The following is a 27,859-nucleotide window of genomic DNA, read 5'->3' on the forward strand; positions in this document are numbered from 1 at the left end:
TTGCCTATTTGCTTCTAAAGTTTGGCAAATTAACCAAACTAGACTTCACAGTTTGAATGTTGAATCTTTTGAAAAATTTTAGCATGCTACTGAGCCTGTAACATGCCAGTGACAGTCATCTACAACAGTTGCTACATGCCAATGAAAAATCCATTGTTGGGCAAGTAACTTCAAAAATGTAATATATTACTAGTTATTATCATTTGAAAGTAATTAGTTGCTTTATAATATTACTGTGTAGAGTAAAATGTTACTGATTACACTACTTTTACGCAAGTAAAACTCAGGATTATAAAATGGATAAGGGTAATCTGTTTCACTACTGTAGCCTTGGATTAACCTGGTCTCTGTGACTACAAAACATTAATCATTATGTTAAACTTGTTTATCATAATTTTGCTTTTGTTCTGCGTTCATCTGCATTTAGAAAACAGCTGGAAAACGACGACTCTCACTGCAAAGACTGCACTCTGTCTTACCGGGCCCCTAAAGATATCTGGGAGGCAGGACCCCAAACAGTAATGCATTAAAATAGCTTGGATCCAGTGCAACTAAACTACCAAGCCATACACCATTGGATAAGGGAAAATAATCGGCTAAAATCATAGTGCTGTTATGTGTTGATCACCATAATGCCGTTTTACCTTTATCAAAAATTGTAGCTTCTTGCAATTGGATGTTGCAACATATGATTTCAATTTTTAAAATTTTTGATTTTTATATTTCGATTAATTGTGCAGCACCTGCCTTCTGTCCCTGATAGTGAGATTGTCTGCTGCTTCTGTGGAAACTGCTTCACCTGTGGCAAAACCTTCCCTCCACCACGCTCCGGAGTGAATTTGTCATTCTGCTCCTCTGTGGCTTCCGGTTGCCAAACTTGTCTTCGTGCGTGCTCCAAGGGATTGTCCATCAGCCGACTCCCGCCTTCACGGCCTGGCCATCTGCTCTCTCCCATCTGGTATTGTGTGTGTGGACTGGGATTTCAACGTGCACACCGGCTTCACAGCCAGATTCAGCCTGCTTAACTGCCAGCTCCACCAGAGACTCTGATATTGACTTTATTGTGATGTCATTAGTGTTTGTTAGTCATCTGCTGAGGTTTACTATTAAAAGCTGTTACAGACTACCCCTGGTTTCCTGTGTGTTGCATTTGGGTCCTGACACCACCTTTTACACATTAAGACCTGAAATTTGGCAATGAATAGATTTGGCCAAAAGAGGTCGGCAATGACCTTAGTAGCTAACAAGTTGAGCTTAGTCACAGGGCCAGTGAACAGGAATAATCTGCATAGAAAAGATTAGGCTTACGCAAAAAGTATCCATTACTTCTCATAGAGAACATTACACAAAGGAAATAAAGTCTCCATCACCTAGCCCTTTTAGCATTAATTCACGAATAATTCATTAAGACCTTCAACTCTGCATTTCATGGATTTGGCCAGAAAAGGACAGCAGTGACCCGAATAGCTGAAACAGCTGACTGCTGGAGGACAGGAATTACATACATAGAATAACATGGCTGAGGCAAAGTAGGTCTCCATTACCTGTCATGATTCCGTTTCTTGTTGTTCTTGTGTTTCCTGTTTTATTTTGAAATTGTACCTCCCTCTCTGTGATTTTCCTTCCTTTCCCTCACCTGTTCTTTTCCTGCCTCACTCCACCTGTACCTGATTCCCTCGTTAGTGTGTCTGTATATAGTCTTTGTTCTCCCTCATGTTTTCGTCAGTTCGTTCCGTCTTCCTCTGTGTTCGTCCATCTTCCCCCGTGATGCCACCCTGTTTCCAGCCCGCGTCATCGCCAGTATCTTCTACAGTGTCTCCTCGTGTCTCCCTGGTATATTCCTGGTTTTTGTTCCTTGTTGTTTTCATGTTTTGTACTTTGCTTTTGTTTGCACTTTGCTTCTGCCCTTTTGGTTGTTACTTTGTCTTTTGTCCTCGGGACTCGTTTTTTGTTTTTTTCTGGATTCCTTGGTTTTTGTACATTCAGCTTTGTTTAAATAAAGTTTGCTTTTTGTTGCCCAATCCTGCCTCCCGTGTGTTGTCTGCAATTGGGTCCTCACCTTGTTTAACTGTAAATTGTAACAGAACGAACTGACCAGAATGGACCCAGCAGACATCAGCCTGTTAGCCATCGGTCAGCTCCGGTGTTTGCTAGCCGTCAACCGGCTGGCCTCCTGTCTGCTCCAGGGCCTGCCAGTGCACATGTGTCTAATTTCTTGGGAACCAGCCTGGCCTACAAGGTGCCAGACATCTCCGCTTGGACAACTATTATATTTATACATATTCTATTTTTTTGTTGCATGCTCTTTCTATTTTACTATTTTATTATCTTCTTACACAGGGGTTGCAATGGAAATTTCATTGACATGTTAATGTCCAATGACAATAAAGGCAATCTTGAATCTCTTGAATCTTGAATCTTGAATCTTGAACTGTGCACCACCTCAAGCTCAACCTTCATAAAACTGAACTCCTCTTCATCCCGGGGAAAGACTGCCCTCGCATGGACCTGTCAGTCACTGTCGAGGACATCACAGTATCGCTTTCATCGACTGCAAGGAACCTGGGCGTAATCCTCGACAACCAACTATCCTGCACCCCCAACATCACTGCTGTGGCCTCTTCCTGCAGATTTGCCCTCACAAAGGATGCAACACAACCCCTGGTCCAAGCGCTGGTCATCTCCCGCCTGGACTACTGCAACTCGCTCTTGGCTGGACTCCCAGCCTCTGAGACTAAACCGCGTATCCAGAACGCTGCAGTGTGACATGTTTGCTTCTCAAGTGTTTGTGTGTTTCTTTTCTGGAGTGCTGATGCTGGGGTCTCTTGCAATTTACACAGGAACAAACGGGCACAACAGTTTACATGCACATTGCACACACTTTTGTCTATGATGCATTAAGAGGCAATGTAATATGTTCTGAGACGGGAGAAACACTTGCCTTAAGCTCTGTTGTGGTCATTTCTTGTGAACAGAAGACTGAACACAGGAGAGAGTAGTGTTTTTTTTATTCAAACACTTGCAGGTGGATGCTTCAACCATCAACATGGAATGCTCTGGCTGAAGGCGTGAAACACCTTGTGGTTTGCTTTTATACATGCACACAACCTTAACTTACACCCACACCTGTAGTTCATACATCACCACCCTTGACAGAATTACCTTTTGTGGCTCCAAGCCAAGAATAAGACATAGGGGGCTTGTAACACAAGAAACATGAAAACAACTTTGTTCAGGAATAACTCCTTACCCCTGTTCATATTGGAACCAAGGTTATGTGTCCCAAATATCATTCAAGGCTTGACAGGTAATGTAAAGAATGTCAGTCACTTAAAGAACATCACATGTGCAATATTTTCCCACTACAGCTCACCACAAGATAACGGTATGGAGACACAGTTCATCTGCATCTGAAATATAATGTTTTCACTAGTATTACGCGAACTCCTGCCTTAGTGCCAACTGGTGACTGGTGAGTGTGTGATGTGTCCAGCTGGTGGCCACCCTTTCCCCAATAAAAAGACTCTTCGGATCGAAGTGCCACGCTCCCTATTCAAAATGGTGAATTTAGCCATAGGATGTCAAGTCTGAAGCTCAGAAGAAATACAGTATTTTACCTGCAACTGGCCACAGAAAGTAGCTACGTGACACATGCATGCAACCGGGTCAAGTTTGCTCGTTAGCACGGTAACAAGCTAGCTAGGTGGATTGACTAATGTTACATTTTCAGTAACAATGATTTCAGCTGACAGCTAACTGGAATGTTTAAAAGTTAACTAAGCACATGAACTTACTCACTTGTGTCCACAAGAATATTCCAAGAATATTCACATAAAATGTGTGTCCAAGCCCTCATCCAGCTGAAGTCAGCTGTACAGGTACAAGTCCTGGCCTGTTTTGAATTGACTCCTGAGGTAAGGAGTGCAAGTTCTCCTCTGATCACGGCCATCCCTAACGGGTTTGCACACGGTAAACTTGAACAAGTGCTGTACATTTTACTTGCTTTTAACAGGTTATATGGCCAATACATTACTTTAGTAAATAATACTTGGTGCTAAGGTTAGACTTTACTTATCAAAATGACAAATTCAAAATAACTTACAAACAGCAAGTAACACACAATTGTGAGGTGATAATTTTCGTAAAAGGATCAAAAATAATTTCTTGTAGAATTTAAACATAAAACCAGGGTAATATTTACAGGGCCAAAGAATAATTTATATCATGCATATATGAAAGACCCTCTCGATCCCTGCAAATGATCAGGGCATACATAAATTTGAAACTTTTGAAAACTTAAATGGTTTGCAGGAAAAAACAAACAAAAAAAACACTGCATTACAATTCATAAAAACTCCCCATTTTTCCTCATTTCACTAGTTTAATTGCTGGACTAGTTTAGTTTGCGTGCATTATTGGCAGCAAAATAGCACAACCAGCCACTCCTCTTAAATAAGAGCTATTCAGTATTAGGCCTTACAAACTGGGATTGGCAGGAAATATTTTGTACCAGTTGTTGTCTTCATCTTGTCGTCAGTCATGTCATTGAGGCTTCTAATGCTAACCTGCCTGAGCTCAGTGTTGCCAGATTTCAATCACAGCCTTGAACCCACCCACCCACAATAAAAAGCAGCCCATTTCTTACAGTCTTACCTGGCTTTTTGGGCTCAGAATGCTGAGAAGAATTATACTAACACTATGTTTCTGGACATTCAAAGGCTTTCTCCATGTTTAAGCTTTTTGGTCAGCTGAAATCGGAGTGGACATACTCTAAATAGTCAGTGACAAAGTAGTGGGGTTAATGTTCAAATCATTCAGGCACGGCAGCAAGCAATACATCAGTAAAATGATGCTGCACTGTTCTGTTGTCTGTACTGCACTCTACTGCACTGTTATATACTATCATGTCCTCTATTGCGATGTATGGTATTCTTCTTAACACACCTTAAAATGAGCAAAAGAGACCGACTGATACTTGAGTTATGGAGGAATTACCGATACCAATATAGGGGGGGGGGGGGGGAATGTGTGAAATGTGGTGGGTAAAAACAAAAATGCATGTAACAGAGGCAGGATATGTTACAGTTTAACAAACTTTTTGGTCTTGGGAATTCACCGGTAACCTCTTAAAAAAAGGTTTTTATATGGCTGTATATCAGTATGTATATGTATGACAAATACCAATAAATCTATGATTGGCCAGTCTTCTTACACCTGCTACTGACAGAAGGAAGTACCAGTCTTCATACTTTGCACCCACACAGACGCTTCACACCACAGAACCAGAACATGGAAATCTGTTTACTGCCTCCTGTCAATCATCTCACTCCCACAGTAAGACATAGGAGTCTCTTCCAGGAATGAAACATGTCACCTTTTAGACGCGACTGTGGTATCCATTTATTCTCACCATGTCTTCATCAGCCAGGACAACAGTTCATGTTGCAATTTTAAGCTATTCCAAGCTAGGCTGAACCCATGTTCCATATTAATCTTCTCCTCTCTAATGATAGACAAAAGGCTTCCCACAACACTGTAACACTGTTCCTTACTTCAATTGAATATGATCTCAGAATGTGCATGTGAGGAGTTGCTGAGTGGGTGTGAAGTGGCATTCTGTACATGTATCCAATAACTCCTATACAGTCCCGGTGTACAAACTGAGAGTGAACGGATAGATGGATGAATAGATGTATGGGCCGATGGATATTTTGTGCTAGGATGTGATTCTGTTCTTATATTCAGGGTGAAGAAATTGTTTGAGATTTGAACAACAGACTGACTGCAGGGAGACATAAAGACACCATTGTGGCCAGGCATTGTGCCGTTGTCATGGTAACCAAACACCTTCTTGTAAACTGGATGAAATCTGTTTTAGTAGCCATGGTTACAGCTGGAATCAGACAGGGAGACGGAGTGAGAGAGAATTCAAGTTCGAGTCTGCAGACATTCAAGCATTTCCTTTGTCTAAAAAACCTACAATTTTTAATAATATTCAATTATTATCATCATCATTGGTTCATGTCAGTTCTCAACATGGCTGATAAACGTGCTCATTTTACTGGTACTTAGATACTTAAAACTAAATCTGCAAGAAGCTGTTTTTTTTTGGACTTTTCTCTCTTGAATAAGTGAAACTCTTTAGGCCTCAACCAGTTATTTAAATGAAACAATGGGAGAAGTTTACAGGGGGAATGTCTCTTTGGAGTAAATGCTATACTCCTGTACTTTAATCCTGTGCTTCCTCATATTGTTTGTGTGTGTGTGTGTGTTTGTGTGTGTGTGTGTGTGTGTGTGTGTGTGTGTGTGTGGTGTGTGTGTGTGTCTTACCTCTGCGAAGTACTTTTATATTTCTGCCTGTAAACATGAAAAAGAAAAACAACACAACAGTCACTTAAATATACCAATCACACTCTGGATACAAACAGCCCTCATCATAAACTGACTATGACCAGGTATGTTTGTTCAGGTCATAATGACCTTGCTCCCAGGAACATTTTGGCAAAGCGGCCACATTCAGTATTTCAGGTTACATGATGCATACTTGGGCAAAATAACCTTTTCCCCCCAAACACAATCATTACAGAATTATCAATAGATTATTCTGTGTCAAAATGACACTCTTTTGAACAGAATTTGATCCATTAGGTTCAGTAAGATTTGAAAGTCTGAAAAAGACTTGCCAGAGAAGACTCTCATGCTCTATCTTTGGACCCAAAAATGAAGCTGTTTTTGTCTTGCATCTGTACTCAACTGGGGCTGGATATGCACACAACCCTAACCCAACCCTAACCCTAACCCACCTCCTTGCTTTAAACACACAGAATGTAATTTCTGCCTCTAGGGGTTTCTCAGTCAAAACAATGAAAACAAAACAAACAGTTTAATGACATGGTGACATAGCATGGGATCATGGGAGTTGGTGTGTTAATTGTTAACAACCACTATTGCTGATAAAATCTATCTGAATCTGACAGGCGTACAGACGAGCTAATGTTTTAAATGATTATTTCCAGTCACGTTCACTTTCTTACTTCCTTTTCTTCAGGGGTATGTTGAGACCTCATCCACATACTGCAAACAATAGAGAGGCCTGTAAGGAAAACCAGAAGCCTTACTCAAAGTCCCTCTCAAACTAGCAGGACTTTAGGATAAAGGAACTGAGCCAACGCCAAAGGTCCGGCAAATTGTACTTCGATGCAATGTCCGTCCCAAATTCTAACCCCGCTCCCTATTGGACAAAAATTGCCGCAATCAATAAAACTCGATCGCGATGCTGTGAAGAAGCTCCAGCTTTTATTCAGCAGTTACCATAAGGGTGTGTTTTTGGTGAAATGTTTGAATTTGCTTTGACCTAGGCTACAGTCCCTAACTCGCTGGACGAGACAGAGACTCTTTTTCTTTTCCTTTTGGTTAGAATATTCTTTATTACTGTTTTACAGGACGCTGCAGCTGACCCCACACTCGCATCCAAAACGAGTTTGGAGTTTGGAGTTTGACGGGACGCACGCTAGTCGCAACGAGCGACCCAAGTAAGAGGCTTTTGTTTAGGCAGAGACAGATAGTTAAAGCGTGTTGCTTAAGTTTTTGTTGTGAAAGGACTGCCGAGTCCTACCTATGGTATAACCCACTGTATGCTGATTACATGTGTTTATGCTCTCTAGGAGCTAATTTGCGCTGATCCACTCAGTGGATAGCCTTTGTAGTCTTGCCGCCGTGAGTCCATAGTACGTCGTGGTTCTGTCCAATCAGCGGACAGTAAACAAACCTCGGTTCGCTTGCTGATCTCTGACTGAGAGAGAGATGACTGTTGTGCATCTCACAGCTGTTGTGTTATTCTTTGTTGTTGCGTTTGCTTGCTTTCTTTCCCTTTTACTAACCTACATACACATATACACACCCATATACACATATCCGGGGGACTTATGGTTAATGACCTCGCTATAATATTAGATACGTGTGTGTCATGGTATCTCCCTTTTATAACTTTAGATGCGGATGCCTCGTGGTAGCATGGCTACCTTTCTGAAACAGTGTGTTACTGTTCCTCCTAATCCATCTTGTGTGTAGTCATAGTGCACATGAAGCCAAAGGTGTTGGAACCATTGCCGTTGTTCAAATCTCGTGCGTTCGTTCAAGTGACTACCTTTGGTTGACATATTCACGCCTGCCATTTTTGAATTCAAGGTACATGATTCAGCACAATCACTATCATCATCTCTGAATTTGTGTCCGCATGTGACTTCCCTAAGTCACCTCCGCCATTTTGTAGTCTTACAAACATGATTTCTCCAAGTCACGTCCGCCATTTTGTAGTCTTACGAACGTGACTTCCCCAAGTCACGTCTGCCATTTTGTAGTCTTACGAACATGTTTTCCCCAAGTCACATCTGCCATTTTGTAGCCATTTTGTATGCTGCTTATTTTATAGTCCTGTCGGCCATATTTACACACACACACACATATACATATACAGATCTCCATCCATATATATATCTGTGCGTACTTATGTTGTTTTGGAGAATTGCTGGTTGTAGTTAGCAACTGTTGTTTGTTAAGTAAGTGGTTTATGGATTGAGGACACACGTTAATAAACACTGTTGATTATAACTGAGCAGTTTTCTGTGATTATTATGCACAATCTAATATTATAATAACAGCTGGTTGAGATGGTCAGTGCTCGGATTTACACCTTCTATTTCTCTAATTATTGATATTTCTCTCATATTAATAATTTTTGATAAACTTCAGGCCTTGAGACTAAAAGCACATCATTTGATTATTGATCCCTGATTCCAGGATGGTGCTCCAGTGATTATTAATGAATACTGATGACATACATTTCACTGATTAACATTAATATCTTAATTATTGTCAATAATCAATTAATATTCCCCATTGATTTCAACAGGTATCATGTGGTGTTTCTTCACATTCTTCACAGTTACAGCTACAGGCGACCAAATGAAACACCTTACCTTGGCTAAAATTACAGATTTCTCTGGTTTTGAAGATTGCTGCAAATATTTGGGATAATGCAAGTACAAAACTAAAAAAAAATATAACAAAGATCTAGTAATTTTTAAAAAAATTTTAATGCAGAAATGTAATGTAATATATCTTTAATATGTATATCAATAATATATTGTTTATTCTATTTACATTTTTTGTGTTAATATTCTAATACTCTGTTTTGGGTGCTGGAGAAACAAAGCCCTCAGCGTTTCCCTTCAATTACTGAGTCTAATACTAGACTACCAGTCTAATTGAGCCTGTCCTCAGCAGAAAAATGACCATATGGGTTGAAAATAAAAACAGCTTATTACAACCGAATTTTGTCATTAGGGTGGTGATCTCTAGTGGCTGTACTAATTATTACAGCTGAAAAGGAGCAAGTGAAGATTAAAACTGCAAGCAGTGATAAACGGGCCCTCGCAGGGTATGCTGCTGTTGGGGCATGCTGCTGTCGGGGCATGCTGCTGTCGGGGCTTGTTCATGCAACAACTTCCATTGAGGAATCAAAAGTGAAGGTAGTCAAGCTCTTCTTTTGTCATTTAGCAATAAAAGCGCTACCTATTGGCCGATTTGCACCGAATTTTGCACAAACCCTCATCGAGCCATGGAACACAACTAGCAAAAGTTTTGTGTTAATTGGACTGTATTTCGTCAAGATATGCAAGACTGTCTGTTTCACCACAATGTGCAGGATATTGTAGTTCTATATTTTGGGCATTTTTTGGACTACCAAAATTCTTTTAATAACTTTTTGTGACAAGCATCCAGAGATGCTGTGTGCACAGTTTGGTGCAAATCGGTGAAATTGCCTGGGAGGAGTTCGAAAAAGTACTTTTTTTTATTTTTCATGATTTTGCGAATGTAAATTTAGCGCAAAAGTAGGCGTGGTCTACACCACACAATTCAGCTGAATTGAAGGAACATGTAGATATAAGGTTTAAAAATGTGTGACATATTTTGTGCGAGTTATTGGCCAAAAACGCTTTTGTCTTGATAATAGCGCCACCTGCTGGTCATTTTTAGTGTATGAGTTACAGGGGCCAGTCTATACCACCCCTATGAATTTTGTTGACATAATCGTTATGGTCTATCTTGTGAAATGACTTATCATCACTCGTATAATTCCCTCTTCCACATATGCCTCTCAAATATATCTATCTATCTATCTATATATATATATATATATATATATATATATGTATATATATATATATATACAAGTCATTTCACAAGCTAAAAGCATTGCACATGAGATTGATGGGATAGTGTTTGTAACAGTCTGCTGCAATGTGTTGTCTTTGCAGGTCCACCTGAGCGACGATGTGGGGATGCCCAAGCTCGTGTCTCTGCTGGCCTCCTGTGCATATTTGCAGTTGCAGGAGCCAGCAGCCAAGGCAGAGGTGTCCTCCAGGCAAGCTGCACCCATTCGGCACATCAGGCCAAGAGTCGTTGTGACTGGGGAAGTCAAGGTGGCACATCCACAAGACCCTTTCCTGTGGTCTGTTGTTGGAGGCAACAAAAAGGTAATAAACTAGCTACTGTAAGAGTTAACGTTGATTTATAACTGAGAAATATGTTTCTGTAGACAGTGTGACTGCTGTTGGTACGATTCATGAGACTGATTTTGCTTATAATTTTTGAAAGGTGACCCAGCCCGGAGAACCTGGACCCTCCAGCACCTCCCCCAAAAGCCAGGGTCAGCATGAGGTTAGTGTTGTGTGCAGTAGCATTGTGTTCTGTTGACAATTTTATGTGCAGCTGGTTCACTTAGTGGACAAAAACACAGTTAGTCATTGTAGTCCTTGTCTGTTCTGTCACAGGTGGATGCGCCGCACGTGGTTTTGCGCGAGTGCTTCATTCCGCTGTCGCCTGTGCGGTTTGACCAGGCATTTTTGGCTGCAGCTGAAGCAGATGTTGCATCACCAGCTGAGCCTGCGGTCACCCCTGCTGTGCCTCAAACGAAAAGGGTACGTTGAAAGTAAAAGATAGAGAAATGGCAAAGGCAGACAATGTGTTTGGCATTTTTAGCATGTCTATAAGGACGTGCAGTAGTGTAAGCAAGTAACAACACCTGTGTTGGACAGGCTGAGACAAAATACAGTCACACTATTATTAACTATTATTAACATTATTATTATTATTATTAACATCTCTTCATACTCCTGTTTGGCTCACAGCTTATATTCTATTTTTAATCCTTCATTCTCACCCAACTATTAGGAAGCTTCATTGTCTTCAGACGAGACTTTAAATGAATTAAAGCCACCAGTTCAGTTTGGCCTTAGCTTTTCAACAAACCCTAAATTATTTCACAGTTTTTAAATATTCTTGACATTATTCAAAGTTTTCACAGCCAGCATTGCGCATTTGGCGTCAGCTTCTCAACAGGGAGCATTCATAACCGCAAGTTCTTCAGAACTTGCCTTCTCTAGTTGTATGAACCGTACCATTGAAATAAAGTCTGATTGATATGATGCCACATTCTTGTGTCCAGTGGATGGGGCTGTGGACAGGTTCCAACCTAAATAGGATGCATGATACCCATAACACAACAGCGCCACATAGTGGACAATTTGTGTCTAGCACACACAATACATGAAAATGGCTCATACATAAGCAAAGCATCACAATGACACACTGCCACGCCCACCAGGTATAAGGGAGGCACAAGATTGTGTTAACTTTTCCTCATCAAAGTGTGATGATGACACTGCCTGACATGAAGTCTGTGGTGTTAAATATGTAAAAGGAGGTAGTTACAGTACGAGGCATGTAAAGGGGTGATAATGCCACCTGTGTCAACTCTGTGGCGTTACAGATCGCCCATCAATTGTCATACTGTAGTGTATCACGTGGCATGTGTGTGGCTTTTCTTGTCATGTAAAGCATCTGATGTTTGTCCTCACTTGCATTGCTGACCAAAGACATTGCTTCAGTTGCCTTCGTTCAAAAATGTATGCATGTGTTATGTGCAAAAGACAGTGTGTGTGTGACTTTTGATTTGACTTCCACTGTGTTTCTCGTGTTTTCTATCTTATTTTGAGATGTTTTATTTGTATGAAATGTGCTATATAAAAAAAGTCAGATTGCTTGATATGAGGCAAACCTCTTGTGTCAAGTGGGTGAGGCTATGGAAAGGTTCCTACACACGATACATGTGACCCACAACACTACAGTGCCACCTAGTGGACAATTGTGTCAAACACACACCATACTTAGAAATGGCTCTTACAACGGCTAAGCTTTGAAATTGACCGCACCACCACGCTCACCAGGAAAGACGTAGGCAAAAGCTTTTGACAACTTTTCATCATCAAGGTATGAGGATGAGACTTAGTGACTGGTAAGTCTGTGGTGTTAAATCTGTAGGACAAGTTGAATAAAGTACGAGCCATAGAAATAACTCCTACAAAATGGGAAAAGCCATAAGGGGGTCATCGCAATTGAACGCACTGCCACGCCCACTAGGAATAACGTAGGCGAAAGCTTTTGACAACTTTTCATCATCAAGGTATGAGGATGAGACCTAGTGACTGGGAAGTCTGTGGTGTTAAATCTGTAGGACAAGTTAAATAAAGTACGAGCCATAGAAATGGGTGAAAATGGCAGGAAAATCTCAACTTTGAACCAAAATGGCAGACTTCCCGTTGGACTGAGGGTATGGGTCCAAGAGGGTTTTTTGTGCATCTGGTCATGATACATAACCATACCGAATTTCGTTCATGTATGTGCATGTAGGAGGCGGGGCTTAAAGTTTGAAATATTAATAATAAAGTACGAGGCATAGAAATGAAAAAAATGCATGGGAAAAGCCATAAGGGGGGCGTTATGAAGCACTACTGAGCTGTCGCGCGGCACATGAGGGCAGTTGTGGTATTGAATTAACGTACTCATGGGAGGAGGCTACGGGCCAAATTTGGTGAGTCTGCGAACATCCTAAAGTCCCGAAAAATGCGTCGGAAAAATGAAAATCGCTGCACGCCATTCAAGATGGCCGACTTCCTGTTGCGGCAAAAATTCCGAAAAAAATAATTCCAGCCTAAATCCTTGAGACCCATGACACCTGCGAATTTCACGACGATCTGAGAAAAATGTTGCGGGGACAAATCGACATTAGGTGGCGCTATGGAGTCCCCTGGCCACACCCAGCCCCAATCTTGTCGAATTCAAATGGCAGCACGCATATGTGACGTATGTTCCAAGTTTGGTGAGTTTTGGGGTATGTTCAGGCCACCAAATATGCAATCTCGGGGATGGAAGAATAATAATAAGAATTCCGCCTACAGATACAATAGGTCCTCGCACGAGATTTGTGCTCGGGCCCTAATAATCATTCGAAAAACAATAGGGACCCCTCGCAGGTTTCCTGCTCGGGCCCGAATAATAATCAAACGAAAAACAATAGGGACCTCACAGGTTTCCTGCTCAGGCCCTAATAATAATCACTACAAAAACAATAGGGACCTCACAGGTTTCCTGCTTGGGCCCTAAAAAGTAGTATAAAGAGCGAAAAGTCTATATAGGGAGGAAGGCGGGGATGGACAGTCAGGTAAGTGAGTTATTTTAACTTAACTTTATCATAGTGAAGTTTCCTCATAAGCATCATGTGACCTTTGTAACGGAAGTTACAGAACCACCAAACCACCATGTTTTCCTGAACCTAACCAAGTAGTTTTCTTGCCTAAACCTAACCTAACTGGTACACAGCAACTGTCATGTTGTCTTTTAGGAAAGGTGATATATGTTGTTTTGGGACATGTTGACAATCAACCTATTAAGTTGTTTGGGAATGGGGATGTGTTGGTCTAATTTGTCCCGCCATAGCTGTATAATGAACCGCAAATATTTTTACACTTCTCAAAAGATCTCCAATATTGTGTGATGTGCTGTTGTTTCAGCAAAACATCTCTCACTCCCCAACAATAAATCAGTTCAACACATAACCACTTCTGCTTCATTTAATTGATATCTTGTCAAAATAATTTGTATTTTGACTATTTGTGAGCTGCATTAAACTTGTTTACCTCATCTTGTTTGTTTTGTTTACCATGCTTTGTGGGTGTGACTTTGTTGCTGCATCATCACTCCACATTATCGCTGCAGCGAAGGCCTTTTGTCCACCTTTGTTTGTTCACTTGAACCAAGCTGCACTGTGGATCCAAAAGAGGCGTGACGGTACACATCATGACATTGACATCTGTGTGTTTTTTTCAACTTGTTTCCTCTGGTGTCCACCCTGTTAATCTAAACATGTATCTGTCGACTGTGGCTCTGATACTACCTCCGGAGGCGGATCAGAGCTGCAGAAACTGTCCCCCCTCTCCACCTCTGTAACTTTCACACAGATGGTGATGCGAAGATTCGCCTAACCCATGCTGAAAGGGCAGTGTGACTGGGGCTACTGATTACTTCTGTGTTGAATGTTTGCTCCACCTGCAGGTAAGGAGTGCTGAAAGCTGCTCTTACAGCTGTTCTAAATATTTAATTGCTATGATATCCACAGAGATTCCTGTGACTTTTTCTGCTCAGGGTCTACAGCTGAAAAAAATCATCTTGGCTAACTCTGGGGCATTTACAGCAACTAGTGCAGTGCCCATTCAAAACATGCAGTTCAAAAGGGACGGATTGATTGGTCTGCGCTATTGCTGGTTGCAGCTTTTCAAAAAAAAAAAAAAAAAAACTAAATCAAACAAAATTAGACCTAACATTGTGCTTCCTTGAGTACTGAGCAATATTTCACTTGAGTTGAGCTGAGCTCACATTATATCTAGGCCTGCCAAAATCAAACAAAAATAATAAATAGGGAGTAATGAATGTGGAGCTAAAATAATACAGAAACAAACAAATAAATACATCTAAATGAACAAAAATAATAAATAAATGGAAATTAAATACATAGTTGAATTAATACAAAGGCAAATAAATTGAGAGGCAAATTAAAGCAGAAATATCAATTTATGTCACATTTTATAAATCACTTATACCTACATTTATTTTCAGTGCATTTAATGTCATGTTAATTTATTTATTGAGAAATGTATTAATTTATTAATGATTTTGACATTTTCAGTTCTCTATAGAGCTGCAACAAAAAAAACCCCAAACAACTCAAAGACACATTAGTATGTCAAACAAGAAAATCCATTCAGCTCATCATTCTCATCACAAAATTAGCTGCCTCATTAATATTAAACCTTGAATTGTGAGTGTGCAATTTTTTTGTGTTTGGTCATTGGTGGGAACAGTGCTTGAACCTTTTGTGTATATTGATCATATGACTTCTTCCTGATAGCTGTAAACTGTAAATGCAGATCGATAAACCATATAGATATGTACTGTTTGAAAGGGAATACAAGTGTACACATTTGTTTTATCATTGTTCTCCCTAGTTTCCGTGGTAACAGTGGAGCAATTCGATGCAGCGAAGTCTCTGCTGAGAAGAGAGGGACAGCTTTTTTATTTTTTCAATTTTATTTACTGTTAAAATGTAACTCCAACACAATAGAATACACGTAGGCAGTGAAGATGGAGGCAACCACTAAAAATTAAACACGATACACACAGACGATACACACCTTGTGATAGAAGAAGGAAAATCACGAGGATGAAAAGATGCAAATTCCCTCACTGAAGGCATCAGTGAGGGAGTCACTCTCCAGAAACAATCTCCGTCAGTGTCTGTCTCACCTGTCAGTGTTGGTGCTGCAGCATGCTTTTGTTACTTTGACCAATAACACAATGCAGGAGTCTGGCACTGCTCACTCCACAGCAAATGCTATAATTCAGCGCTGATCTGCCCACACAGGCCAGTGTACAATTACTGATGGACCATGAAATAGCAGGTCCTTTTTGTCAGATTCAAAGCTGCATTGTGTCAGAGGTGTGATTAGCCTTCAGGGTCAGATTCCACAGCTGTGAATGACTAATTCCAGATCAAATGAAGCATGTCAACAACTTGTTGATTTAAACGAGGTTTATACATTTTTTCACCTTGTGAGTGTGTGTTTATGTGTGTTATGGCAAAACGTGGTGCTGGAGACACATACTGTAGCAGGAACTAATGCTGAGGCGATTTTCAGTGTTTTGGTAGGTGTTTTTATGTCTGACTGTCTCTGGACAGATTTTTGTCAGATTGATATAATGCCGTGCAGAAAACATTATTATCTAATGTGTTAATATTTCCAAACCAGTAATCAGATTAAAGTTACTTATTCAAGTCACCGTGGGTTACTATTATTTTTGTCATTTTCCTTAGTAAAGATATATATTTTTGCTTTCTTCTTGCGTCTCGGGGAGTGATGTCACGTATGCGACAAGTCACGTTTTCAGCATGAGGACAACTCACGTGTAACACCACGCAGCAACACAAACACATCAACAATGGAGGGAGGTGAGAGATGCGTGTTTTCAAGCTGGAAATACAGTCATTATTTTGAGTTTGTGTCAGCTAAAGATGAGAATATTAAGGTTCGTTGTACACTCTGTGCTGGCGACAAAGTACTATCAAGCTTCAAAAACACAACGTCAAATTTGAAGAAACATTTGGAGTCGCAGCACAGCACAGTTAACTTTACAGAGCAAGTCCCACCAGGTGGTGTTAAGCAGCTGCGAGCAAAGCCACAGCCTCGACTTCTGCAGGAGGTCCCCCACCTCCCAAACAACAAAAACTGGACTTCGGTGCAAAACAAGTAAGTGGGGGAGAGTTGAAGAAGTTGGTCGGGCGGTATGTTGTAGAGGAAATGCTGCCCTTAAACACAGTTGACTTGAAAGTAACTTGTAATCTAACTTAGTTACTTTTAAAAACAAGTAATCAGTAAAGTAACTAAGTTACTTTTTAAAGGAGAACAGGAGGACAGTGCGATCCCATCACTAGATGGTCCCTTGCGCTTTTTCTTTTCTTTTGACCTCATTAAAACCCAATATGTAAGAAAGTATTGAGATGGAAACCTGTCTCTTTCCCTAAAACAGCAGTTGTACAAATACAGAAGGTAACAAAATACAGAAATGACCATAAAACACTGTAACTACACCAAATTATTGTGTTGGGACTTGCAACACAATAATGTGTGCAGTGTGTACATTTGGGAGCAGAGGTGATGGAAGACTTTCTGATTGTCCGTAACAGGGACGTAAAAATTCCGACATAATCAATTATTTTCCATTATTGTAATTTTACTTTATAAAATGATAAGACATGTAATAGTTTTCAATCATTCCTTTTTATTTTATAAAATAAAGAATTTATAGATTATAATCTATATGTTGTTACAGAACAATTTATAAATTATGTTTTTAAGCGTAGAGGTTGGAGAAGAGAAGTAATCTACTTGTGCTGAACAGGTAAACGAAGGAAATACCGACTTTTTGGCTTGTTGCCAGGGGTTGGCAAAGCTACGATGCAAACTGTGGACACGGACTAGACTTCTTCCTCTGGTGAGTTTAAGCCATGGCATGAAGAGAAAAGATAAACAGCTGACACTGACCGTGGGCTCACTTTTCATGTAGACAGGTGCTGAAAGGATTTTCCTTATTTTTCTCAAACATTTACTGCTGTATGAATTTTATGAAACTACATGAATACATTTTTGAATCCCAAACAGTAACAGGGAAGGCCACCAAAAACACTGTGCCATTGTGTGTAAACGGACAATTGAACAATGAACATGACAAAAATATAACTTAATTTAACTGAACTAAATGTAGCCTAGCCTGAACTCAAACCTTTCTCCTCATCCGTATAGATTTAAAGTGTGTGCTTGCTTGTGCGTAATCAAATGCATCAAGGCTGGATGATGATGATAATAGCTGCAGAGGCGATTGTCATCAGGTTTTGTGTTTTTGCCTCAGACAGACGACTTCTCATCACCGTTTAAATTTTGTTGAAGCTGAGCTCTGCTGCCACACTGGAAACTGGGATTCTTCAGTAGTTCTTCTACGCACTGTCAGCGCCTGGATAACGAGATGCATTGACTACGGTGTCCAGGTCAGCAATGATGCCCACATGCTAAGAGGGAATCTTTTTTTTGATAGATTTAGTAACTTCCACGATGTACTCGCAAAATGAAGAAGGTCTGCGCATCTGGTTGTGTGAGCATGATATCGCAGAACTTGCTGTCTTGTAATGCCTCAATGGATTTCACCTCCGCCTCACCTGGCCCTTTCATCAAGTCCTCTAGGCTAGCCAGGGCCATGTTCCTGACAGGTTGGATGGAAGAGATGTTAACATCCTCTTTCTGTTAAAGGTGAGGTTCATGCCTTTTACCACAGCCAATTCCACGAATCCAAATTCCACTGGATGCATGTGCGTTGCGGAACGGCTCCAATACGTTTTTGCTCCGCGCTCCGTCGTTCGTCAACCCCCACCGGCTGGCCTGGTGGAGCAGAGACAGACTGAACACGGATCTGGTGGAATTTAGGGGTGAGACTCATAGCTGGGCAGTTCCTCGCAGCTTCCTCCTCCTCAAGCTCCAACACCAGAGTACGCCCTCAACTGCCCTCTCCAGCAACAGCCAGCGTGTAGCCGATGTTTGTTTTAAGCTCAGCAGGTCATGTTCCTCCTTTTCATTTTGGAGTTCATTTAGTCCGTGTTTTTGAATGGTGGAATTCTTGTAGTAAGTGCACTTATTTCACGCACAGCCTTGGAGGCATCGCAGATAGCCAGAGATCTGTGCTCACCACAGTGAATGTTAACGAAATAGGGACAGTCATTCTGGCATAACTGTTGTGCAACTCCAGGCTTTCGGCCCAACAACACGAGCCATAACTATGCCACGGCCCAATACTACTTTTTTAGTTTTTGCTGTCATGCATTCTGCAGTGCCAGAGGGTATAGCATAGTTGCCAATGACCACGGTTTCAGGCTCCCCTTTCAGCTGAAACGTCAGGTATGTGATCAGCATTTTCTCAACGGTGATATTAGTAGTTTCATCTACTATTACCCTGACATATTCACCATTAGCAATGCAGTCATGGATAGCACTGGTTATGGTCATGGTTATTGACTCCTCCATCTGACTGACTCACTGTTTCATGGTGGGCGTACGTCTGTGCACTGTTCAGGTTTGGACACCCAGCAGACTGTAAAAGGTTTAGTAGTTTAGGACACAGGTGGCTTGCAGTGTTCGTATTTGCCATGTACAACACAACCTTAAAGGAATAGTTCACTCTAGAATGAAATTCATAGCTGGATGTAAATACCGGTGTATCTATCACAACTTCTCGTTGATCTTGTCTGGCGCGGCTTCCGTAGTGCTGTGAGGGAGACTTGCGTGCACGCGGGAGCGTCCCTCCAGGCAAATATAGTATAGTGACTGTTTAGGCTGTAAAAATATACTAAATGACGTCATTTTGAGTAAACTCTGGATGTCGCCACTTCAGGACACTTGGATTGCAGTGGACGAGCAGTATGGAGGAATATTACAGAGTTTTTGTGTAGTTTTATGGACCTTTTCGTCTCGGGCACAATTGACGCCCGTTATATGGATTTTTGCTGCCGGAGGGCACCCCCGTGGGTCTCCAGCTGCACTTTGAGGAATAAGAAACTACACCGGACTTCGCATCAGCATGAGGGTGAGTCGATAATGACTGAATTTCATTCTAGAGTGAACTATTCCTTTAAGTTGTGTTTTTAATGCCCCGTTACCTGTTATTTCTCCATATGTTTTATCATAGTCACACACCCTGGCTGCTTTTGTGGTCAATCAGTGCCAATTTCTGCATTGTTGTGCACCCTTGGACAAATCCGTTACTCATGTTAGCTTTTAAAAAGATGTCACAGAACATTTTTCCATCATTCCACCTCAGCCACATGAACTCCTGCTCCCAATAAGCCCAGTATTCCCTTTTAAGGTCCTTAAAGTTATTAGCTGCTGCTGGCTCATTTACATCATCCTGCCACGTGCTTGTCCATCCTGCCACACCAGTCCCTATTTTTTCACCTCGTTTATCAACACCATCACAATTATTGGGCTTTTTAAAGAAACTTTGGATAGTTAGCTGCCGTGACATTTTGCAATGGCAAAGAAAAACTTGAGATCAAAGACAATACTCAGTAGTAGACAGTAGCTAATTAATATCTCACACCCGCCACCAACTGGACAGGGGTGTGAATTACAATCTGTCAAAATGACATGATGTAAAAAAATATCAGTCAATGACGGAAAATATTTGGTTGACGTGACCAGATGAAAATTAATTGCATTTAACTATTTTTAAAGCTGGGCACCCCAAACAGAAGTAACGCATAATTCTCTGTAGATGATACCTAACTCTAGAATTCCACTGGATGCATGTGCGTTGCGTTCCGGCTCCGGTACGGTTTTGCTCCGTTGTCCATTGCCCGGCAACCCCCACCAGCTGCGTTTTGAGTCCAGCAAGTGTAGTGTAGTTTGCATAGTGCGGGGAGGGAGTAGGTTGCAGGTGAGGGAAGGGTAACTGTAAGTCATAAGTCTGTAAGTCATCAACAGACGTAGTCTTCATTTCATTCACTACGTACGTCGGAAGTCGGAATACAGCTGTTTGTGTGTGCGGTCGGAGGAACCCCGTCCCGTGTTTACTGCCTGACCATCATTGCCCCCTCTAGCTGCCCCCCCCCCCCCCTCTTACAACCTAGTCCAGTTGTGACCCTCCAGTCGCAGTTGGTCTAAACGATAATTGGGTGCCAGCTCGGTGAGGCGGCCCAACCGTCGTCTTGGCGCCCAGCCGGCGGTGTAAGCGCCGGGGGCAATCCGCTCTGGCCAGGTAAGTGAACAGGGGCGGGCGGTGTCCTGCCGGCTGCACCACACTAGTTCCCGCTGTTGTTTTATCGTTTTATCCGTCTGTTTTAAAACTCTTTTACTCACCGCCTTTACCGACGGACTCTTACTTCTACTGTTTCTTTTTTTTTCTTTTTAAACCATGACGCCGCACAGCTCTCCGGCTGGTCCGGAGAGGGACAACCCCAAAGTAATGAAGTGCGATATATGCGACATGTTTTTAGTGATTCTCGAGGAGGATTTTACTGACAATACCTTTATCTGCTCAAAATGCACTAAAATCAACCACCTTCAGGATCTCCTCATTGAACTAAAAGGACAAATTAAACTGCTAACGGATCGAAATGCTATTTTAAAGGAACAATCCAAACTGCAAGACAATTTTAATAGTACTGTTTTAGTTGGTTCACCTGGACTCGGACCTCTCCACCCTGGACTTTTAGCAGCTACCCTCCCTCTTCACGATCCACCCGCCACCAACACCACACATGGTGCTCCCCCAGACCCCCCTACCATCACAGCTGCTCCCCCACATCTCACCTGCTCACCAACCCCTCCTAGTCCCACCAACTCCACCCCCCGACTCCCCTGGAAGCAGGTACCTCGGCGCCAGGGAGGAAGGTTAGAAGGGCAGTCATCACATCATCATCCCCCCCTCCAGCTGTCAAACCGCTTTCTTTCCCTGGCCCCAAATGAGGACTGTTCTCACCCTGCCCGCCCCCCAACTCTCACCCCTGCGCCCCATCCTCAACAGGCCCATCCCCACCAACCCCAAGCCCTCAAGCTCCCTGGACCTTCAAAACCCCGACCTCCCCCTCTCCACCTATCTCAGCCCTCTCCTCCCACATCCTCTGACCCCCCTGCTCCCCTCCCCTCTCCTGTGGACTCCACCACCTGCACCCTGGTCATCGGCAGCTCCATAGTTCGTGACATTCGCCTCCACCCCTCATCCGGACCCTCCAAGACCCTCTGCTTTCCCGGTGCCCGCATCCTGGACATTAAACACAGACTCCCCACCATTCTAACAACGTACTCCAACATCAGCACCATCATCATCCACATTGGAACAAATGACATCAGAGCTGGACAATCAGAGGTTTTAAAACAGGACTTTCAATCGCTTCTCATCTCACTACTGGACACTGGTAACAAGATCATCATCTCAGGCCCCATCCCCACCCACAACAGAGGAATAGAACGATGGTCTAGACTGTTTTCACTCCACACCTGGTTGAAAGACTACTGTGCCGCCACTGGGATCCCCTTCATCAACAACTTCGACCTGTTCTGGGCGAGGCCCATCCTTTTGAAGCGTGATGGCCTCCACCCAAACTGGAGGGGATCCCAGATGTTGTCAGAAAACATGGACTCCACTCTGAGAGACTGACATGGCGGCACGGTAGGATCTGCTAAGTCACTGTCACCTACTACTGTCTTTACACCTCCCAGAACTGTATCGCCTTCTTTTATATCTACTGTCATCTCCTACCGTAGACCCACAGCAGCGCGCTCAATATCACAACCCTCCGCTGCAAATCAGAACAATCTAATCCATATCCCCTCACGACCTCTGTTACCCAATACACCTGTCTGTAAACCTGTACATTTTGGTCTTTTAAATATCAGATCCCTAAACAACAAAACCTTTTTATGTCATGATTTTATTACTTTGAATGTCCTAGACTTTTTTATCATCACAGAGACATGGTTATCCCAGGGAGACAGCAGCCCTCTCATCAAGGCAACCCCCCCTAATTTCACACACCTCAATCAACCACGAATGTCAGGCAGGGGAGGGGGGGTTGCTGTCATTTACAGAAATGATTTTAAATGTACCCGTATTTTATATCACTTTTACATCGTTTGAACATCTTGCTTTTATTTTACACTCCGAAGTCCCAGTATTAATTCTAATAATCTACAGACCTCCAAAACCAAACAGTGTTTTCATCCAAGAGTTTGCTGAAATTTTATCCCATTTTATGTCAAAATATGACAAGATTCTTATTCTAGGTGATTTTAACATACATGTCTGCTGCCCTACCCAATCTCTTGTCACAGATTTTATGGAAACTATTGAATCTTTTAACCTCACTCAGGGAGTACAAGGACCAACACACTCAAAGGGTCACACTCTTGACTTGGTTTTATACTGCGGTCTCAGCCCAGGAAACTTCGAAACAAAGGATATCTGTGTGTCTGATCACAAAGGAATTTTATTCAATGTGGTTTTATCTCAGGTAGCTATTGAACGCACTACAGCAGCCCGACGTCAGGTTTTTAATTCCATGTCTGCTAGCAAATTTTCTGAGCTTTTTAATTCTGCTTTTTTAACTGCTTTTTAACCAAATTTTAACACTGAAGAGCTTGTCTCTCTTTTTAATCACACCTCCCAGACGGTCCTGGACTCTTACAAAAATAAGAAAGTAAAGAATTCTCCACAGCCCTGGCTAAACGATCTCACCTAGGAATTAAAGAGAGAATGTAGGAAAAAAGAGCGAAAATGGAAGAAAACAGGACTGCACATTTTTTATGAAATATGGAAAGAATCTATGAGGACTTATCAGAAAGCAGTTAAAGACGCAAGAACTTCCTTCTTCTCAAATCTCATTTCATCCAATCACTCGAACCCCAAAATTTTATTCCAGGTCATAGACTCCATCATTACTCCCTCCAACAGCCATTTTAGTGGCGCCTCCGATGACACATGTGAGATGTTTTTAAAATTTTTTATCAACAAGGTCAATGATATCAAGCAGAAAATAACTCCTCCAGACCGCATCTTACATGTCAGTAGGGACGTCCACACACACTTTAGTAATTTTACACCTGTTTTTATGCCTCTTTTATCTGAAATCATGACCAAGATGAAATCAACTACGTGCAGTCTTGATATTATTCCAACAAAATTTCTAAAAGACGTCATTGACATAGTTGGGCCTAGTATTTTATTGATTATTAACAGCTCTCTGGAAAATGGCATTTTTCCTTCCAGTTTTAAACATGCTGTGGTCCAACCTCTTTTAAAGAAAACAAACCTTGATCCGTCTGTTCTTAGTAATTTTAGGCCAATTTCTAGACTCCAGTTTTTATCCAAAGTTTTAGAAAAGGTGGTTTCAACTCAGCTTTTAGCATTTATGTGTCATAATGACATCTTTGAGAAGTTTCAATCAGGTTTTAGAGCATTATATAGTACAGAAACTGCCCTCCTCAAGGTTACCAATGACCTGCTTTTAACAGTCGACAGAGGGGAAAGTGCAATTTTAATTCTTTTAGACCTCAGTGCCGCGTTTGACACTGTAGATCACGCCATTTTAATTGACCGCCTCAAAACCTGGGTTGGCATCAAGGACACTGCGCTTAGTTGGTTTTATTCTTACCTTTTAGAGAGAACCTTCGCGGTCACCATAGGTAATCATACATCATCTACAGCTCAAATTATCTGTGGTGTACCGCAAGGTTCAGTTTTAGGTCCAATTTCATTTTCTATTTACATGCTTCCGCTAGGCCACATCATTCAACAACACAACATCTCTTTCCATTGCTATGCAGACGACACACAGATACACCTTCCGCTGAGACCGCATGACCCAAGAAGCCTAGCTGCTGTCTTAGACTGCCTCAATGATATTAACTGTTGGATGGCACAAAACTTTCTTCAACTAAACAAGTCAAAATCAGAAATCATCTTATTCAGTCCCCCAAACACAGACACCAGCATCATTGCAAATAACCTTGGTCCACTCTCCACTAACATTAAACCCGCTGCTAGAAACTTGGGAGTCATATTTGATTCAGATCTCACCTTCGACAAACACATTAAAACAGTTGTCCAGGCCTGCTACCTCCAACTCAGAACCATCTCAAAAATCAAACCTATACTTTCACATTCTGACTTGGAAAAAGTTATCCACGCATTCATTTTCTCCAGACTAGACTACTGTAACTCCCTCCTTTCCGGCATACATCACAAGTTCCTCTCTCGCCTCCAACTGGTTCAGAATGCAGCAGCTAGGCTTCTCACTGGTTTTAACAGACGACATCACATCACCCCAGTCTTAGCTTCCCTTCACTGGCTCCCTGTTCATTTTAGAATTGATTTTAAGATTTAACTGATCACTTTTAAAGCTCGCCTTGGTCTGGCTCCAAGCTACATAACTGAAATGTTGACCCCATATGAACCAATTCGCAGCCTTAGATCCTCGGGTGGGGGTCTCCTGGCTGTTCCAAAGTCGAGGCTTAAATCTAAAGGCGACCGAGCTTTTTCTGTCACAGCCCCTCGACTTTGGAACGACCTACCTGAGGAGATAAGGCTTGCAGAATCAGTAACTTCTTTTAAATCACTTCTTAAAACCCACTTTTATAGACTCGCCTTTTTGTGATGTCGTCTCCTCTTTTACTCTTTAATTTTTAAGTTTTATTTTATCACTTCTTTATTTATTCATTTATTTTTATCTTCCCAGTTTTGTTTTGTATTCTCTGTATTCTACTCTATGTAATTACTTAATGATCTAACATTTCTTATATGTTTCCATTGCTCTTATATGAAATGTTTTTATTGCTCTTCATTGCTCTGTTTGTCTTAATTGTTCCTGAGTATCCTGCTTCTGCTTTGTTTGTCAAAGCACTTTGTAAACCTTGTTTTTAAGGGTGCTATATAAATAAAGTTATTATTATTATTATTATTATTATTATTATAAGCGGTTTCACTTTAAATGGTGTGTTGTGGATTGCTGTGATTTTTCAGGTTGCTGTGGTTGATAATTTGCAGTGCCTCCTGCGTTGAGGGTGCTAGCGTGCCTTGGTTAGAAATGGTGTGTCTTAAGCTAGAGTCTAGCCCTGTGTGTAGTGGTTCTTCACTTAAATGAAACATGTATTGGCTGTCCTGTTATGACTGACCTTCCTCACCTCTATGAATTAGCTTTTATATTTAACTTGTGATGATTTAAGAAAGATTGCCTTTTTGTACTATGCCATTGTGTGATTATTTAAAGGCTCTGACACTGGCAGTATTTTCCTGCTAAAGGACAAAACCCACATTTATTACAATACGTTGTTTTTGGTACCTGTCTGTTTCCCAAATATATCCGTACGTGTGTGAATGGGTAAATGAGAGGCATGAACTTACAGCACTTTGTAGAAGGGCGCTTTATAAAGTTCACTCCATTGACTTGTATCAGTTCACGGGGCAGATCTGCCACATCCAATATGGCGGCGACGTCAACGTATCGCAGCAACCCGCTCAGTGAGGCATCTATGTATATATGTCTATGATATGAGGACTAAGGGCCATATTTACTAAGGGTTTGTGTGTATTAAAACGTGTGCAAACTCTTTGCACACACAAAAAATTGTAAAAACTGATTTACTAACAGTGCGCAAAAAGGGTTGCGTCTGTCAAAGGTGCAAAATAGCGTGTCTGCATCCAGTTAGTACGTTTGCAGCAATGAATATGCAATATGGGGCGTTTACACACAATTGTGCGTGTTCTGGGTGGAGAAAATGTAAATATATTAATTTAGCACACGCAAAGTGATTTATCAAACCTGAAAGCAATTTTGCTAATAGAAACTGCTTCTATATTTAACATGTCTCAAAGGGAGGTGCAACCGTTTTTTTATGCGTAATTGCGCACACATGGCTGCGGTTATTGTTGCAAGAAGGAGACGCCGAAACAATGGAAGGAGACGCCAAAACAATGGAAGCCTGTTTTATTTGCAGACCTTTTATTATACGCCAATTTTTCTTTTGTTCTTCTTCTGATGTCTTGGTATCTCCTTTTCACTTCATCCACTGTTCGCCTGTTTCTTCCAACAGCATTAACTTTTTCACCGATTTTCTCCCACACGGCGTTCCTTTGCACGACCGTCAGATTCCTTTGCTGCAGCTCATTGAAATGTTTATTCGCTTCCTCTACCAACACTTATGATTCCAAAGTGTCGAATTTCACTTTGTGCTTTTGCTCTCTCAAACTCGCCATGCTGAAAACCATGAAACACGCTAAACCCTCATTTAAATAGGCGTGTCTCCATCACGTTAGCACCTGTTGTCATTTACGCAATCACTCTTAGTAAATCGCCCGCAAACCGCGGTTCAACCCCACATGCAAATTTCTAGATTGCGCACGCAGATTTGTACAAGCAATTTGGGATCTTAGTAGATCCGGCCCTAAGTCTTCTAGCTAAAGACTTGGTCAAAATGTTCTGGTCAGTATTTAATAATGACACTGGATATGAACCTACTTGCTCTAAATCTTTCCCTTTCTTTGGAATGAGTGTTGGGGTGGCTTCGTTTAATGTGGGTGGTAGCGTGCCAACCTCAAGGGCCTTCCCTTTACATCTTCTGCAGATATGGGGTTAATATAATGTCTCATCTCATCTCATCTCATCTTCTTCCGCTTTGTCCGGGGTCGGGTCGCAGTGGCAGCAGGCTCAGTAGGGAGCTCCAGACCTCCTTCTCCCTAGCAACACTTTCCAGCTCCTCCGGGAGAATCCCGAGGCGTACCCAGGCCAGATGAGATATGTAGTCCCTCCAGCGAGTTCTGGGTCTGCCCCGGGGTCTCCTCCCAGTTGGACGTGCCCAGAAAACCTCCATGGGGAGGCGCCCAGGAGGCATCCTAACCAGATGCCCGAACCACCTCAACTGGCTCCTCTTGACACGAAGGAGCAGCGGCTCTACTCTGAGCTCCCTCTCGATGTCTGAGCTCCTTACCCTATCCCTAAGGCTGAGCCCAGCCACCCTACGGAGGAAACTCATTTCAGCCGCTTGTATATGCGATCTCGTTCTTTCGGTCACTACCCACAGCTCGTGACCATAGGTGAGGGTTGGAACATAGATGGACCGGTAAATCGAGAGCTTCGCCTTGCGGCTCAGCTCCCTCTTCACCACGACAGCCCGGTACAATGCCCGCAATACTGCAGATGCTGCACCAAGCCGTCTGTCCGCCTCATGCTCCATTCTCCCATCACTCGTGAACAAGACCCCGAGATACTTAAACTCCTTCGCTTGGGTCAGGAGCTCACTCCCCAACCGGGAAGTGCAACTTTTTTATAAAATTCATTGCATATCCCATCTGGCCCCAGACTCTTATT

At 42.0% G+C, this 27,859-nt stretch overlaps 1 protein-coding gene across 1 annotated transcript in view; it reads right to left on the reverse strand.

Annotated features, from left to right (window-relative positions):
- LOC141002543 (dual specificity calcium/calmodulin-dependent 3',5'-cyclic nucleotide phosphodiesterase 1A-like) overlaps positions 1–27,859 on the reverse strand; it is a 75,770-nt gene that overhangs the window by 41,733 nt on the left and 6,178 nt on the right. The window contains exon 4 of the mRNA XM_073473894.1: positions 6,331–6,357. Within this exon, the coding sequence (XP_073329995.1) occupies positions 6,331–6,357 (27 nt within the window). The remainder of the gene's footprint in view (positions 1–6,330; positions 6,358–27,859) is intronic.

This window comes from Pagrus major, chromosome 9 (genome assembly GCF_040436345.1).
Source record: "Pagrus major chromosome 9, Pma_NU_1.0".
Lineage (NCBI taxonomy): Eukaryota > Metazoa > Chordata > Actinopteri > Spariformes > Sparidae > Pagrus > Pagrus major.